This window comes from Equus asinus, chromosome 18 (genome assembly GCF_041296235.1).
Source record: "Equus asinus isolate D_3611 breed Donkey chromosome 18, EquAss-T2T_v2, whole genome shotgun sequence".
NCBI lineage: Eukaryota > Metazoa > Chordata > Mammalia > Perissodactyla > Equidae > Equus > Equus asinus.
Genome location: NC_091807.1, coordinates 30891035 through 30909480, shown reverse-complemented (window position 1 = coordinate 30909480; position 18446 = coordinate 30891035). Strand labels below are relative to the sequence as shown.

Below are 18446 nucleotides of genomic sequence, written 5' to 3'. Positions count from 1 at the left end.
ACTTTATTTGAATTTTTAAAAAAATGCTTGGGGTAGGGGTGGAGTAAGAATACAAAGCTTACTATTTAATTCTACACATTATTTACAAAATATTCACTAAGTGGGGGACACCTGCCTGCTGCTCCACCTTAGGGAACCCTTACTGTCATGAATAAAAGCAATTTTTAAAGCCAAGAATTTTCCCCAAGCACTTCCCCCCAGATAAAGGGGAATGCTGCTTCGACTGCTCTTCCTGCTACACTCACATCAGATGTGAACACAGCACTACTTTCATTCAGGCCCCCACACTGTTTGGTTCTTACTTTCCTTCTTCTGGGCAGCCCCCACAGTTTCTCTAGATGAGGATTTAAGATGACATTTTTTTCCACTTGGATCTTATTTTATGCGAAACTCAAATGGCCACATGCCTTTCCTTCCCCATTTATATTTATTGCTGATATTGTGACACATTTTAACTTCGCAGCTGCTTTGCACTGGAAACAGAGCTATAAATAGGCCAGGTGGTGCCAGGGTCTCCTCAATGTCTCTGTAGGTTCAGCGGCCAACCCGCCACCCGCTCCATTCATCCTAGGACCAAAGGTGATGTCAGGTGGGAGTGAGTTAGGAGCTTGAGCTCCGGGCACAAGAACTTAGCCTCAAGACTGCAGAGGGTAACGATCGAGAGTAGGGCCCTGCAATTAGACTGCCTCAGTTTCAGTGCTGCTTCCACAATCAACTGGTCGACTTGGGGCAAGTTTAATCCCTTGGTGCCTTGGTTTCCTCATCTGTAAAACGGGGATAATAACAGCGCCTGTCTTATTATGGCTGTTGTGAGGAATGATAAATATCAGAACGCTGCCTGGCATTTGAGAAGTGTTTAATGATGGGTTTTTTAAGCCCTCTCTCCTGTCCCCGCTCTGAAGCTGCTGCAGTTCCCTTTCAGGCTTCTGTCCCAGTCTCTACCGTACCCTCTCTTAAGGTAACAAGCTCTGGTTCTCTGCACGGGGCGTTCCCTGCTCTAGAAACCTGTCTGGGACCCTAGGCCTCGGCGTTTGCCTTCTTGCCAGCAGTAACCCTTTAGGGGCCGGAGTTCAATTTCTGATCACAGCCTGTCTGGGACCCTACTGATCTGTCCAAGTTGGACGCCCTGGAATGTCAGCTGCTTTACTTAATTATGTCCTATGATCTACTGTCATTCCCTCGAGACACAGTAACAAGACTTTACTTGACATCTGGAATTGAATCTGAAGCCCTGAGGAAAAGTCCCAACCTGTGGGCAGGTCTGGCTCCCACCCTATTTAAGCAATCACACCCTGCCCTGTCCCCTGATAGGACACAAAGTGAGCTGCACCACTGAAGGGTGACTTGTGTACTTAGCAAAGGGGGCGGGCCACATCAGCCTCCTATCTCTGCAAACAAGGGCTTCTCCCATCCTTCAGGGCAATAATGCAATCAGCATTTCACTTTTAACCTCGGAAATTCACTGGTCAACTCTGGCCAAACAATAGTCTCAATTAGTTTGATTTATTCTTATAGGAATCCATTAATTGTAATGTATAATTAAATTTTAATTTGAAGGTTCAGAGGTTATAATAAAAATTCGCTCAACATTAAATTAAACTAACCACTTAGAAAAAGCATGAAGGTTCTCACAGGAAAATGAGAACTACTTCTTCTTGTGGTTTGGGAAACTACCCCAAATGGCAATCTAATTGTGGAAAAATAGAAGATTAGGATAGAATGAGAAAAGTTAGGCACACAGACTTCTTTGTCATGTGGACTTTTACAGACAAAGTCAATTCATCTATTGGTGGCTTTGGGCATTAACAATATTGGTTTTAATCCAATTTCATTTAACCAGCCCCACCGCAATACCTCACAGCATCTGGGGTCCTTCTAGTGACACGTTATCAAAGTGGGAAGCACAAATCTGAGATAGTGCTCACATGACTGGGACTATGCGACAGATCTAGTCCACAAAATGTGAGTAATTATACACTTATAACGTAGGGCATTGATCAACAGTCATGCACACAGCAGCTGTCAGGTTCAAGCACACGTGGCTGAAGCCCAATAACAATTTCTCAGTGTCTAGAGGCTTCATGGCTGTCACCTTCAGCAGGGAGCATTAATATTTCTAAAACCTCTGACCTTGTTGATGAGGATTTTAGGCTGGTTACTTCTAAAACTACAGATGAGAAGCAGGCTCCGAGGACTGGAATTTTGCTTGCCCTTTTGAGACATTTGCGTTTGTGAAGGAAGGGGGGAGGACCTTGTAGGGACCTGAAATTGGCCACCCCAAGATATGACTCTTTGGCATCGGGATTGTTTTGGGCTGATAGCTTTTGATAAACTGGGACAGGGAAGGAGGCCCTGGGGAATGGAACTTGCCCTTGTTGGGACACATTTACATTTGTAAGGTAAATCTCTATCTGTAAAAGGTGCCTCCCTCTCTGTACCAGGAAGAAGAGAGATGACCTTGTCCCTAGAAGCTCTTAATGGGGAAGGCAAGAACTTAAGTTGGTTGCTGTCTGGCAATCTCATGTAACTGGTTTAGGGTGGTGGCGTCTAACCTTTCTAACCTTTACTTAATCCGATTTGATTCTTGTCTAAAAGTCATGGGATCACCCAATGACCAGACCCCACCTGCACTGATACCATTTTAACTTTTTTTCATGTTCTTTCCTTTGTCTTGTAAAGAGATGAATCATATACCTATGCCTTAAATTTAGCTCTAACCCTCAACTGGGGGCAGCAGAAGCTCTGACTGCCCATGGGTCCTGTCCCCATGCTATTCCACACTATTCTCTAAATAAAAGAGCACTACTGCCAGATCTTGAGAGTCTAAGAAATCTTTCTTTCGACTCCTCGGCTCACCGACCCCGCATCACTTGTCACAAAGAAGGGAAACAAATTCCCTCTCCCCCTACATTCGTGACAAAGAACATGGACAGCTAACAGGTTCAAACCACGTGCTGACTCAGACCAGCTGGTGTGGCTGCCCAGGACGTGCTGACGAGTCTGGGGAGCAGCAGCACGTGCTTCCTGTATTTGCTAGTTTGGAAATAGGAGGTTTCCCCCCAAACTCCTGGATGAGGATATTAAAATTGTTTTCTAAAGCTCTAATCTAGAGGTAGGCAAATTTTACCTCTGTTGCAACTACTCAACTCTGCCATTGTAGCAAAAAAGCAGAGCAGCTGTAGACAATATGGAAATGAACAAGTCTAGCTGCGTTCCAATAAAGCTTTATTATAAAACAGGCAGTGGGCCAGGTTTGGCCCACCCCTGGAACCATACGTGTAAGGTGCCTCAAAACAGCAATGATCCTACAACCGTTACTAAACAAGCCGAGCTCAGATGTTAAGGCTATGGAAATCTAAGGAAGGAAGGAAAGACAAGGTATTGACTACATTAAAAAAACTTCCATCAAGAGAAGAAAAGGCAAAAAATGAGTTTAAATTGTTAGAAGAGTGGCGCTAAATTAGAAGATAAACAATTTCCAGAATGAATTGACTGGGTGATGGCTGACAATCACGAAAGAGGTCTCCCTTTTTGGATATTTCTAAGAGGATATTCTCCAGAAATGATTTAGGATTAGTTCTGACAGGAAAAAGAGATTAGATTAGATCAGTGGTTTCTGAAACTCTCTAATGGAAGCACCTGGAGAGGGTTTTGAGTCCTATATATAGATTAAGAGTTCCCTGGAATGGTTATTTGTTAAGCTCCCTGAGCAGTTCTGAGGTACTCATTCCTGGACCGTCTAGGACCTGCTGAGTTAGATGGCCAGCCAGTGTTCTTAAGATAAACCCCCAACAAAACAGCAGTGAGCAGGGGTCTCCTAATTCCTCATGCTATTCATTGAGAAGTCTTTTTTGTTTTTTCCCCCTGAGGAAAATTTGCCCTGAGCTAACATCTGTTGCCAATCTTCCTCTTTTTGTGTGAGGGAGATTTGTCCTGAGCTAAATCCATGCCAGTCTCCCTCCATTTTGCATGTGGGTGGCAGTCACAGCATGGCTGCCAGCAAGCGGTGTAGGTCTGTATCCAGGAACCAAACCCGGGCTGCTGAAGCACAGTGTGCCAAACTTAACCACTAGGCCATGGGGCCAGCCCAAGAAGCTTCAATTCAGAAGTCTTCCCTGAGCACGTGAGCTCACTCTGATTCCTTTCTTCTTTTAAATTCCTAGCTAAGGGGCTGGCCCGGTGGTGCCGTGGTTAAGTGTGAACGTTCTGCTTTGGCAGCCTTGGGTTCACTGGTTCAGATGCCAGGTGCGAACATGGCACTGCTTGGCAAGCCATGCTGTGGCAGGCGTCCCACATGTAGGGTAGAGGAAGATGGGCATGGATGTTAGCTCAGGGCCAGTCTTCCTCAGCAAAAAGAGGAGGAGTGGCAGCAGTTAGCTCAGAGTTAATCTTCCTCAAAAAAAAAATATATATATCTATATAAATAAATAAATAAATAAATAAATTCCTAACTAAGTTAGTGAGATTTCATCAAGCACTTCATGATACACTGGCTTTTTCATGTGTTTCTCCCTATTTTTCTAAAAAGATTTTAAACATATGAATGACAGACATCATCTTATATTTCTTTCTATTATCAACAATAAGACTATATATAAGACAGAACATTAAATTTTTGTTAACCATAAAAAAAATTTTTTTCTAATGGGTATAGTTAGCTATTTTTCAAAGAAGTTTGAAAATCTAATGGTTTTGATTGAGAATCTAATGGTTACTGTGCCCACAAAAGTAAGTGAACTCCTCGTGATTATTCAACCGAGAGAGACTGACAATAATATTCTACTACATATTTTTCATATTCATGCTTCTTAACTACAAACTTCACGAAATAAAAAACTTGTTGCTATTACACGTCAATTCCCATTTTAAAAAACAGATCGTTAACCTCACAAGATAGTACAATTGAATGCCATTTGGAGTGTCATGTTACGTTTTGTAGCATAAAATGAAGACACGGCTGCCGTCCCTTCAGCAAGCCAATATATCCTGCCTACTAGTATATTCCACATCTCATGACACAGTTAGGATGTCCAAGACAAAGGAAACACCATTCCAACCCGGGGTAGACGTTCTCTTACACTGGTTGAAGTTAGATTGATTTTTAGTGCTTTATTAAAAATCACAAATTCTGATGCATTTGCAAACAGCAAAACGTATAGAAGCACACAAAATTACACACACCAAGCGATGACCACTGTTAACAGTTTGACATCCATATTTCAAGACTGTTAACTACACACACTCAAACGTTCACGTATACACACACACAGTTTTTTTATTTAACCAAAATACAATTACACTCTACATCCTGTTTACTGGAGAGCTTATCTGTACATGCAGATCTATGTAATTTTTTAAACTTCTTCACTCTATTTTTTCTTTAGCTGTCTCATAATTTACTTAAAGCGTTCCCTTCCTGATGGACCCAGGACTGCTCCTCTTTCGCATTTGCCAACAATCCTGCAGTGAACAGCCGTGAACACATACATTCACGCATGCGCCGAAAGACAGCCCAGAGGAGGGAGAGTAACAGAATTTCTGGGTCCCGGGGAATGAGAATTTTAAACTTGAATAGGTATGGCCAAATTGCCTTCCAAACGGCTTAGCCAATTCATACAACCATGCTGACAATATCTATTACATCCACTTTCCTACTCTTGATAAAGTTGGATATTATCACATTTTTAAACTTGTTCAGTTGCGAGATGAAAAATGCTACCTTGCTCTGTTAATTTCCATTCTCCTGATCACCAATGAAATGAAGCATCTTTTCGCAGAATTTTCTAAATCATTTACTTTTCTTCATCTGTGATGTCTCTTTATATCCTTGGCCAACTTTTCTAAGACTCATGGGTGGGTCGTCTCTTTCATATTAACTTTTTGGAATCTTTATGTAATATGGATAGCAATCTTTTGTCTCACGCATTTTGCAATATACAAGTTTTTATTTTTTATACTGTCAAATCTGTCCTTTTTGGTCATTTATAGATTCTGCTTTTAACTTAGAAAGGCATTTCTTAGCCAGAAAATTATTCCAATATTCTTTTTAAAAAAGTTGTTTCTTAGAACTTTTTTTTTTTTTGAGGAAGATTAGCCCTGACCTAACTACTGCCAATCCTCCTCTTTTTGCTGAGGAAGACTGGCCCTGCGCTAACATCCGTGCCCATCTTCCTCTACTTTATATGTGGCACGCCTACCACAGCATGGCTTTTTGCCAAGCGGTGCCATGTCCGCACCCGGGATCCAAACCAGTGAACCCCGGGCTGCCGAGAAGCGGAATGTGCACACTTAACCGCTGCACCACCAGGCCGGCCCCAGAATTTTATCTTTTAAGTTTAACCTACTTGGAACTTATTTTTGTCCATGGTCTGAGAAAGAGACTCGACCCAATAATTTGCCAAATACAGAGCCTTCCAGCTAGTCCTTAAATGGAATCTAGCAAAGAGAACCCTGGTACACACACTTTTACAGCTTTCTTTCTTTTTTTTTTTTAAGCACAACCTACTACACAAACTCAAAACAGTTTCACTGCTGCGACAACACCCAAAGATGGGTGTACTTACACAGAATCAAAGTGACTTAAAAGAACAAAACATTTAGAAGATGCAGACTTCCTGACAGCGACAGAGCACTCACCCATTCCCCTTTAACCTCCAGCAGGAAAGCAAAGGTTTGAAAGCAAGGCAGAATATATGTTTAATGAAACGTTTTATTCTTACCGCACACCTAAACTCTAGTCCAGCAGAGGGTTAACTAGCCAATTTGAGGAACAGGATTCAGTATCATTGGAACAAGACAATGTTTCCAAAAGATAATACTTTCTCATTAAAATATAGGTCATGTAACATTTCCTTATTGTAACATTTTGTAACACTTCCTTATCTTTAGAAGAGAACACTACTTTTCTAGCCTTGTGTTCCAACAAAATCCAGTTTCAAAAATATTAGGCTTCTTTGTGGTTACAATGGAAAGAAACAACTTTGTAACGAGGTCCTATCTGATGTCGCATTGTACTTGCATAATTTTTAGATTCCCGCTATTGCATGGTACTTATGTATTTTACAATTGATCTGGTTTAAAAGGCAAAGTATTTCGGAGATGAGGCAGTATGAGTAAAGCAGCTTCAGGCCATAAGAAAGCACAGAGTAGGAAGCGGAGATGGTGAAGAAGCTGCCAACACAGCCTGGTGACAGCCGTGCATCACCATTCATATATACAGAGTGTGTGCCCACACTTAAGGGAAGCCAGCAGCTCTTTCTGTAAAGAATGAGCGAGCCTCGCACCCGGGCATTCAAAATCGCTGAATGAAGGCATGGAGGATATTTGAAGAGGGTTTCATTGTTAAGGAGGTTCTGACTTTTAAAGATTCTACACCTAGGGCCTGACTCCCTTATTTCCAGCCCATGATAATTAGAGAAAAAGCTATCAGAAAATAAGGGGAGAAGGGATTGATTTCTCTGAGTACCAAACACACTGTTCCTTCTAGATATTTTGGCCCAGTAAAGATCATATATGCTACACACAGAGATACAATGCATGCATGCAAGATGAACAAATGTACAACACCCTTTTATACTTCAAAGACACATAGCCCCGGTATGAGAAACAAGTTTGTCTCAATTCTTAACTTTTGTAGCTCTTTTAAAATTCTGAGCCATTCCCACCTTTAAAAAAAAAATGCTAATAGTAATGCAAAGTTTGACCACTTCTAAGAATAAGTACTAAGTTAATAACTAGATTGAGGAACTATTGTTTTCTTTTACAAATAATTTAGGTCAACCACATTGCTTTATTCTCTCTCAAACTGGTACAATAGTTTTAGTTACAATCATAAGACTGTATTTAATTATTATTATAATTAAAGAAAATAAACTAGGACAAAGCAAAATCCTGAATTTTTTTTGTCTGTTCAAGAATAGAGTAGGAAAGCAGATTAACTGTATTTAATTCATTATTTTTCACACATTTTCAAACTTTACACAATTAAAGGGAAAAAAAAGGTGCTTTGACCCAAAGACACAAAAGTTACCATTGGCAATTATGAAAATGAAGGTAAAATATTTTGCATTTAAAACTTATTCTTAAAAACTATTCATAATATATAAGCAATATTCTAAACTCTGAAATTACCAGAACTTTAGAGATTTAAAAATAGGCTAAGGCTGTGATAAGAATACATTTTTTTTAAACAATTCTATTTTCAAGTGATGTGAGGATATATCTTTAAATGTCATCTTTCATTCTAATAGAAAAGGAAGAAGACTGAGCCTACATTCCGAAAACCCAGATGCTAGATTATTGGATTTCACACTTGCCCACAATTTCACAATTGTCAAATAACATGCAGAAATGGGGCAGACGCTGATCACGCAGAGTGACCATGCCTTTGCTGGAGTCTTTCTTACCATGACTATATCGCCCGGCTGGATCGTGATTTCATCATGACTTCTGGACTCAAAAGGATAGAGCGCTCGGTAATAGACCACTTTTACGTTCTCCTGTGCAGAAATCGTAAGTGGGCCTTTTTCTGTATACAAAAAAAAAGGAGGAGAAGGGAACAAAAAGAAAACGTTACACGGAACACAAATGCATGCCAAGCCAAGTTATGGACATCAACTCAAACCCATCAGAGAGGTCATTAGTGAATTCTCTCTAAACAGAGGTCACCCCAGCGCCGAGCGCAGTGCGGCTGTCTGAGGGCCCTGCTCTCTGCCTCCTGGCTGGGGCTCCAGTGCACATCTGTAAAGCATCAAGGCCCTTCTCCCCACACCCAGCAGGGAGTACAATGCAGCAGTTCGAATGTGACCCAAAATCTGAATCAGCCAGCTCATTCGGGAGGGGACGAAGAAGCATAACTTTCCGTATTAAAAGACATGGAAACGATGTTCCAGGTCCTTTACGCAGTCATATAAAACCTAAGTGCTGATTTCAACGAGAATGGTTATTACTGATAATCCCCAGTGGTGTACGTCTATATTTCCAAAGGAAAAAAAATGAACCTAAGGAAGGACCCTAGATGAAAATAATTTAGCTTTTAAATGAAATAAAATTTTTAAAAATGCGTGTGAGCAGAGGATATCTTGGATTCTGGTTAACACTCATCACAGCCCTCGGAATGTTTACCCAAGAGCTGCAAGTATTTGAACACCCATCTGTGTTCTCTGAAAAGCAGCGAGGGGAAGGTATCATCTTCATATTTCTCGAACTGAATGATGTGCAAAATTTCCCACTGACCGATGGAAAAAGTCCTCACTTTATGCCAGGAGGAAGCACAAGGAACATACACTAATTGCCTAAGATCAAGTAATGGTGAAATTATTTTCAGATCAAAAAAAGTACTGAAATGTGTATTTGCCTCCCCAGGGCACGGCCACTCCTGTGTGGACCTGGTGACTCACCAGTCTTTCTCCCTGGACTGTGTGCGTCTGAAGACAGGGAGGGTGTCAGACCCAGCTCTGACCCTCACCCCATCCCTGCCCACTGTGCAAACAGGAAACAAACAAACCTTTACGGAATAGTGTGTTTGTTTCTTTACTTTCTGTACACCAGTAAAAGGCATACTGATGATCGAACAAATAAAACTGATATAATTTGCCATACAGAGGAAAAGGCAACCACTTTCTTCAGCTGAGTATTATCTGCAAAGCTGTCCAACGTGACACAGCCCACAAAAATTTAAAAAATACATTCTAGTTTGCATCTGATATGAGATAACGTTTTCTAGCTATTTCAAAGTCTTTCAGTTACCATTAGCTAAAGAAGCAATTTATGATCAAAGGGCAAAAAGTCACAGTTTTATACAGCATAGGTTCAAGACAGTGAATGTCGCATCAGTGTGGGCAAAGGGGAAAGGTGCCACTTCTTGTGGCTGAAACAGCTCAGAAATTCCCAGAGAAAATAAGAAACTGGAGAAGCAGCAGGTTGTTTTGGCAGCAAAGGTTTCGACCTCCATCTGGAATACAGGTGTACGCGTGGGGCCTGGTAAACTGCATGCCACTTTCGTCTGCAGAAGACTTCTGCATGCCAGTGTAATGGTGGCCAAAGGTTGGCACGGTGGTGGAAGAATTCAACAGACATGGAATGATCCTAGAGAATGAACAGCTGCACTGTCCAAAAAAAGGAGACTGACATTCTCAACTCTATGAATATAGCCAAGATAGGACCTGATTAGATACAGAGATTTCTCGAGAGGATCTGGGAGAAGAGATGGCTTATTTGCTGGAATTACGTTTGGCCTCTAATACCTGCGGTCGACCAGGGTGCTTGCACCACTGGCTTGCCTGGTTCCTGGTGTGGATGGAAAAGTCGACTCAGCTTGTCTTGCATTTCCTGTTTGCCTTTCTCCTCAGTTTCCTTCTTTTTGACGCTCTCTTCTCTTTTGAGTTTTTCCTCATCGTGGAGTTTCCTGGGCCGCTGATGCTCATCGTCCTGCTGGACATGCTCAAGCCACTGCTTGTCCCTTTCCTGAGCTCGTCTGTCAACAAAATGCTTGGTTACAGTACGGAAGCAACTCCCACTTAACACTGCTGTGTCTCCTTCACGAAAAGCTCCATCTAGTCAGTGGGATGCTACACAGCAAGGGGACATTGTTCTTCAGATGGAGCAATCTGCATCAATGAAACTAAGGCTCTCGGGGCTGCAATTCTGAGCGAGACGAAACCACATGGTTTAGAAAACACGGAAAATTTCTCACGTATCTTATAAAGTGATTAGAAAAATAACAAAAATACTTCTCACATTACTAAGAAGTAGTTGCTATATATTTTACTGAATTCAACTACTTTCTGTTTGTTTTTCAAAGCAGCTGACAGAAAAAGATAATTGCAATGAAATTCAGCCCTTGAAAATTATCACATCCTCAAGCTGAAACCCACAGGAAAAGACTGGGAACAATTTTTCTCTTATTCCATAATATTTTAATAAAATCAGAAAGTACTTTAAATGAAATTAATGTCAATAACAAATGCTAGAATGTGAGTAATAACCAGTGCTCCACGTCTATTGACTATTTCAACCCTCACACCAGGTAGATAGGTCCTACTACTATCATCCTCATTTTACGATAAGGAAAATGAGGCAGAGATATTAATGACTTGTCCAAGGTCACACAGCCACACCTGCCTGGGGTTTAGTCCCAGGCAGCCCAGTTCTAGAGTCCACACTTTGAACCGATGTCCTGTGACATGGCCATTGCACAAAGGTCATCTCCTGGGATTAGGAAACTGCCAAGAGAACATATGTAAACAAATAAAACCTCTATTCTCCATTTAAAGAATGCTATATTTATTTCTACTCTGTATGAAAGGGAAAATCTAGTGCAGCAGAATTCTTTTTTTTTAATTAGTTAATTTAATTTTTTTTTTTGGAGGAAGATTAGCCCTGAGCTAACATCGGCTGCCAATCCTCCTCTTTTGCTGAGGAAGACTGGCCCTGAGCTAACATCCATGCCCATCTTCCTCTACTTTATATGTGGGACGCCTACCATAGCATGGCTTTTTGCCAAGCGGTGCCGTGTCCGCACCCAGGATCCGAACCAGCGAGCCCCAGGCCACTGAGAAGCGGAACATGTGCACTTAACTGCTGCACCACTGGGCCGGCCCCAGCAGAATTCTTTTTAACTTAAATCTTAGACATTTTACTTACAATTTTCAAAACATCTTTTAACAAAGCATAAGAAAACATTTTTTGGAGGGGTAGGGATGTTAACTGTTATTTATAACAACAAAAAAATAATAAAATTTTGCTTACCTTTTTTATTAATAAAGGTCACCATTTATACTGTATAACCATGTAATTTCTGAAGTTAAATTTTGGGTACTATTTATCACATAATTTTAAGTAGAAAATTTAACTTTTCTGTATTATGATATTTTGTGTTCATTTCTACTCTGTAGGAATGTGAAAGTTCACTGCAGTGTAGTGTGAATGATAAACTCTGAAGATAAGAAAAGGATGGAGTCAGAGCTAATCAACACAGCCAAGGAATTAATGCTTGTACATAATCCTAGTCCCACCCCTAGGAAAACCATAAAATAATTCTCAAATTGGTCTGAGACCATACCACCTACCCACTGGCATGAAAAAACAAAACAAAACACCAGATTCAAAATATTATATATATATTATATATATCCACAACAAAACGTGCACCACTCTGAGCTCAGCCCACTAAAAATCAATGACTTGTCTAAAGTATCTGTTTCATCTTTTTTGTCTAATTTCAGTAACCAACTTTTATAATTTATACTATATCATTGGAATATTTGGTTATTTTTGTTTCTTACAGTCTAAAATCAATTCGAAGTTTAAAAAGCAAATATCCAATTACAAAATCAGATACACTGCAAATTAAAAAATAAATATCTACAATTTACTAGAATTTATTACAAATAAAAGTAAGAAAAAAATCACAAACACAAATATTCAAACAAAAATATGTCTGCATCCAAAGCAGCGTCGGCAAATTTTCTCCTTTTGAACTCAAATGTAATTTGCAGTTGAAAAAAGGAAGAAAGAAGACGGAGGGGCACACGGTCAGTCCTTCAGGAGAAACCCTGTGTGGCCAGAGAGCTCAGGGACTTTGAGTGCAAACCCAGCACTCTGACGGCCACCGTTATTAAAAGGCTGTGAACTGGAAAAGTATTTTGGTCATTGGCATGCAAATGAGCATACCAAGTGTCCCAATTTCCTTGTATAATTGAGTTTATCTACATAGAAGTAGCTTGGGAGAGCTCTGGGAACTAACTAAAAACCTCAGGGGGTACTTAGATATGCAAAGACATATATACACACACGTTTGTGCTGACACACACACACACACTAAAGACTGAAAGCTCTTTCTGATCCAGTAAGTTCTTGGAGAAGCCAGGCAAAAAATGGTAAATATTCAAAGTTCCTTCCAGACGGGTTCACAGTTAACTGAAAAGACTCACCTTTGAGCGTCTTCTTTTTGTTTTTCTAATTCTATGATCTTTCGCTCTTGTTCCTTCTGTTTCAGCCTTTCAGCCTCTATGGACTTTTGTTTCTGGAGCTGCTGCTTATTATGTATCTCTCTTAGTTCCTATAAACAGTCAAGAAACAGTCCATGTAATGACACGCAGCGACAGGCATTCCCACAGTTTATCAGCATGCAACCCTGCACAGTGGGGAAGCCTCGACACTGGGAGATAACATTCCAGATTTGAAAAACATGAACTTGGGGAACTAAAATCACTCTACGTTGTGACATGACTCATCTCCAAAAGCTGTTCGAGGTTATATTTTCATAGTCAGAACACATTACATCGCTTTCCACAAAGTGCTTTAGAAAGAACTTGCTAGTGAAGGGCACAGAGAAGCTACACCGCTCAAGACTCAGTGATCATGATGGAACTTAACCAGTTTTAAGAAAGGGTGATGATCAGGAATAAAACCTTAAGGTTCTTATGATAATGAATCAACACCAGCCTCTACTGGCTTTGAAAATGCACACACCTCTCCACACACGACCTCCACTAAAACCTCACCTCCTTATGCTGTGCTGCCTTAGAACAAACAGACCTCCTCTGCTCCACAACCTCGATTCTCCCCACCAAGGTCTGTTTGTCTTCAAATCACGCCTCTTCCAGAGGCTCTTCTCTTACTAAATCCACGTGTGAAGTTGTCAGCTGCCCCAAACTAAACCAGGACTCAGGCTGGTTATAAAGGCTGTAATTATAAAGGCTATAATTTGATGATCACCACCTTGGATCCAATTTCCTCATTTGATACTAGCTCCAGGAATAAGAGTAATCTCCTTAGCGGGCTACTTAAAATACATTTTATGATACTTAAAGTACATAAGTCAGAAGTTTAAATATCCAAAACCATAAAGAACAATGAAATGCCTGTTGAGGGGGAAACCCTCTGATTCCACAGGAGTACAATGGTCACTAACAGATTCAGTCACCGGAATTCCTCTCATTTGTGTCAACAATGAATCAGATGAGTTGAAGTGTCCAGTAGAGCCAACTGTATTTCCAGTTGACTTCTTGGTCTGGCTAATGAGGGCTGGTCTCCCAATTGGCAGCCCAGGGGTCTATATGGTAAGCTCTAAGAACCAAAGTCTGCCCTTCTTCTCTTGCCTTGCTCATTGGCAAGAAATCCAGATGAGATTTCCTCCTGCCTTACTGCTACCTCTACAGTCACTCAGAGACTGAACAACAAACGTGGAGGGATCAGCGTTAAAATGGACTTATTCCTAGAGAAAAGCCCTAAAGGTCAGGCTAACCTTTTCCTCCTAGCTAGACTGTTCTTAGGTTAGAATGCATGGACACGCATCTTGTATACTATAAGTGACTTTGAAAAGTCCTAAAAGGGATCAATGGGATACAAGAAAAAGTTTAACTGGAGATCAGGAGGTTAGGGGGAGGCAGGCACTGGGCAGGAGGGAGGATGGGAGGGAAACAGGCACTCAAGAGAGGGGGAAGGAAGGATGGGGTTCAGGGGGGAACCTAACAAATGAGACTGGGAATATCTAGGCAAGAGGCAGCAGGAAGAGGCAACTTCGTAAGGTACAAATTGCTAGACCATTCCCTATGGCAGCAGCCCTGGGCACGTGACTTCCAAATTATGAAGGGTACCTGGGACAGGAGTTTAGTTATGGAGGGGCATGGAAGGTCAAGAATGGAGACTGGAAAGTAATGATGAAGCCTCACTCTGACTGTTCTAAGAGAAGAAAATTGACACCAGGAAAAAAAAGAGTTCCATTTTTCATTCTCTTTCTCACTGCCATACACCACGGGCTATAAACCTTTAATGTGTTAAATATTCAGCAGTATTGCTTTTCATAGCAACTTGGAATCAAACATAAATAGTAATCTCCAATGATACGAGTAAAATATCTGGTAATATTCTGGATTTGATATTTCAGAGACAAATGGAAAAAATGGGCAAATTCATATTGTCAGAGCAATCTGCACTCACGGTTCAAGTTAATATCTCAACAAGAAAAGGAAAATTGCAGTGGGGTGACATCAAACCAAACTCTGAATGTCCTGAGAAAGGGACTCAAAAGTCAGCCCCTGCACAGACAGGGATGGCCCACTCCAGCGTTAGCCCAACAGCTGAGACGCTTTAAAAGGAAGCGTCAAAGTACTTTTTCCGTATTTTAAAATTTCATCTTCAATTGCATAAAAATCTTAAATAAATTCAGAAAACTAATTTACAGCAATAGACTATAATTCAAAGGGTCTGAACTGGGAAGAAAGAATCCTAGGTGCCTGATACAGGCCAGCAGCTGAATCAGAGTAGACAATCTTCAGGGTTATTTTAGCTTTAAGATCTGTTAAATTACTAGACACCGTTCATCCCATAAAAATTTATTCTTTATTTCAGTGTCTCTTTCAGAGTTTTATTCTTATTGCATGAATAGACCACAAAAGTACAACCAGCGAGCAAAATAAGTCTGAGCTGAAATTAAATGCAAAGGAGAAGAAATGATGGAGGAGGAACAGTTTAGTCTGACGTTCAGGAACCTGATCATTTATTTAAAAAGAAAAGTTCTTACTTCATCCAGGAAAAACGTATTTACAGACAGAGTGATATTCAAAATATTGGATCAGAGGTCTGGCCAAGCCCCGGCCAATCGGAACGGATGCTGGCCATGACGGAGCAATGCACCAGGTGGACCGTGGGCACAATGACGATTTTTCATTTTACCAAAGAATTACACTGCACGTTTCCTTTCTATACCGGTCTCTGGTAATTGGATGTTGATTTATTGATCAATAATTACCAAATACAAAGTCAAGAGAGATGAAAGTAAAGCTAGGAACATATCAGGAGGCACTATAAAATGAAAAGTGGTAAGAAGTGAATGTAAGGAAGCTATAGAAAAAAAATGCTGAGACAGTTTAAAAAACAATTTTTAAGCGTGTCAAATACATAAAGGAAGATATTTAAAAATTTTTAAAGCACAATTTTTTTTTAGTATAGCAGCATTATAAGATAGGCTGAACCTATCTTTGGAACTATCTAAATAAGGTGCAGCTTCCAGTACCTCCAAGGAAATGGAGCTCGCGGGAGCCATAGAAGAACAGATGTCAAGTAAGATAACAGAAGGCTCTGTTGTCTTATGATCCAGATTTGAAGACTGCAAAGTTTTTCTACCATTTCCTTCATCCAACTCAAATACTGCCGAGATACACAATCAAGCGTAAGAAAATCAAGATGCTGCAACGAGGCAGGCATTCTGGGTTTCACTCTCTTTGCTTCGACTTCGGTGTTGACGATGGCATGAACCAAAATAAGCAGAAAATTATGATTCCTAAGTCGATAACGTTTTTAAAAAGTTGAACTTCTGAGAATTCGATCTATGGAATGAAAGAAGATGTACTAAAAACCAGTTAACAACTTGCCTTCCTGTGCATGACAAGGGCCTTGTGGAACATCAAGCCCTTCCACACGGGAAGCAGGGCACTGCACTGTCCTTTCATTCCTGCTCAATACTGTTTAAGAAACTCAAGGACAACTACAGTTCTTTAAAAGTAGCCTTCTAATTCTTTTAGGAAAAACTTTTTTTTTAAAAAAAACATTTTATTTTTCCTTTTTCTCCCCAAAGCCCCCCAGTACATAGTTGTGTATTTGCAGCTGTGGGTCCTTCTAGTTACGGCGTGTGGGACGCCGCCTCAGCGTGGCCTGATGAGCGGTGCCGTGTCCGTGCCCGGGATTCGAACCTGCGAAACCCTGGGCCACGGAGCAGAGCGCGTGAACTCAACCACAGAGCGGGCCCTTCTATTAAGTCTGGTCATAGTTATTTCTCTATTATAACTAAGATCAAAGTAGAACAAATGTGAAATTACTAAGAATCAAAACTCAGTATCTCACTTGGGGCGCTTCCTAAAATTAACAATTTTTTTCCTCAAATCAGTAAGTCTACAATCACATACTTATTGGCTGGATATTTATCTAGCAAAATGATATTGAGTGTACAACTTTTCTGATTTTTCTTCTATGAGTTCTATTCAAGGGTACGATATGTTTACACTAAGTAATAATTTACAGTAAATTCCAGTAGGGTGTAATAATTGAATATTGTCTCCTAATGAAGTGTAACTTTCTTTCCCCCTTTTTTTGGTGAGGAAGATTGGCCCTGCACTAACATCTGTTGCCAGTTTTCCTCTATTTTGTATGTAGATGCCGCCAAAACATGGCTTGATGAGCAGGGCATAGGTCCATGCCCAGGATCTGAACTGGCAGACCCAGGGCCACAAAAGCAGAGCACGTGAACTTAACCACTACGACACCGGGCCAGCCCCAATAATTTTCTTAATAAATAAGAAATAATTAAACAGGCATTTGAGAAGTTTTAGCTACACGATACAAACAAAGATGTGGGAAAAATAAAACTCCTATAAAATGTGTAGTATATACAAATTAAAATAGCAAGATTTTTATCATCGATATTATCTACAATTAGAATTCTAAGATATAGCAGAGTTTCTTGACCTGCTATATGAATAAGCTTTGGCTGTGTGAACACTATGAAACTGTATGTAATCTGGGGAATATGGGCATTTTTCTTGCGGAGAAGGCTTATAGCTTTTATTTGATTCTCAAAGGGTTCTTTGATCTAACACGAATTATGAACCACAACAAGAAAGTGACTGGCAAACAAAGATCGTGTCTTGGATTAGTTGAGATAAATGAAAATCGGCTTGCTTTTAGCTTTCTTCCTTCAACCATCGGGAAGAGTCACTTACTGCTCCCAAAGAATTAAGATATTTGTACCATAGAACATCTTTGGACATCCTATGGCATACAGCCAAAGCATTTCAAAAGCAATATGCCTGACAAATTGAATACTCAAGAAGATCCAACTTTCTGCCCTGAGAAATATGGCTCACTTTCAAGTTCACTAAAGACAGCTGTTCTCTTGCTGTGCAAGGGGCACAGAGTCACGTGATTGAAAAACCGCGACTTTTTCTCCTTCACTTGGTCTTAAAGACACTCAAAAAGATATGTATTACATGAAGTGATATTAACTGAAATATAAAGAAGAATCCACCTGAACAATATGCATGGAATTCCTTTTCATAAACATAACTTTGCACAAATGCTTGTGAAGAGAGAAAAAAATGAACTACAATAAGGGGCTTATGAAAGACTATTAGTTAATGGAAATGCATCACTAATTTGGTCATGGAACCTTTTTGAAGGATTACTCTGCTTCTGGTTTTTGCCTCAGGCTGTCTCTCGGAAAAGAGAGACAAAAACAAACATACATTGTTTAATTTACTTGAAATTTATGAGCTCAATACTATAAATCAAAACAAGGACACATCTCATATTTATAATGGTCTTTGGACTGTTAATATTAAATTGACCTCACAGGAAATTGATCTAGGTACCAGCATCAGAAATTTCAGGTGTAGGCGTTTATTTTGTATAAACCTAATACCTACGGAAAGTCAAAAGGAGAAGCGCTT

At 40.3% G+C, this 18446-nt stretch overlaps 1 protein-coding gene across 12 annotated transcripts in view; it reads right to left on the bottom strand.

Moving 5' to 3' along the window:
* ITSN1 (intersectin 1) overlaps window positions 1–18446 on the bottom strand; it is a 204291-nt gene that overhangs the window by 72044 nt on the left and 113801 nt on the right. For all 12 annotated transcript variants that reach the window (XR_011495392.1, XM_070488809.1, XM_070488815.1 and 9 more), the window contains 3 exons: window positions 12933–13060; window positions 10245–10474; window positions 8406–8527 (listed from right to left, as the gene is read on the bottom strand). Coding sequence is in view for 11 of the 12 variants with exons in the window: in XM_070488809.1 (XP_070344910.1) it covers window positions 8406–8527; window positions 10245–10474; window positions 12933–13060 (480 nt within the window). In the remaining variant the exon portion in view is untranslated. The remainder of the gene's footprint in view (window positions 1–8405; window positions 8528–10244; window positions 10475–12932; window positions 13061–18446) is intronic.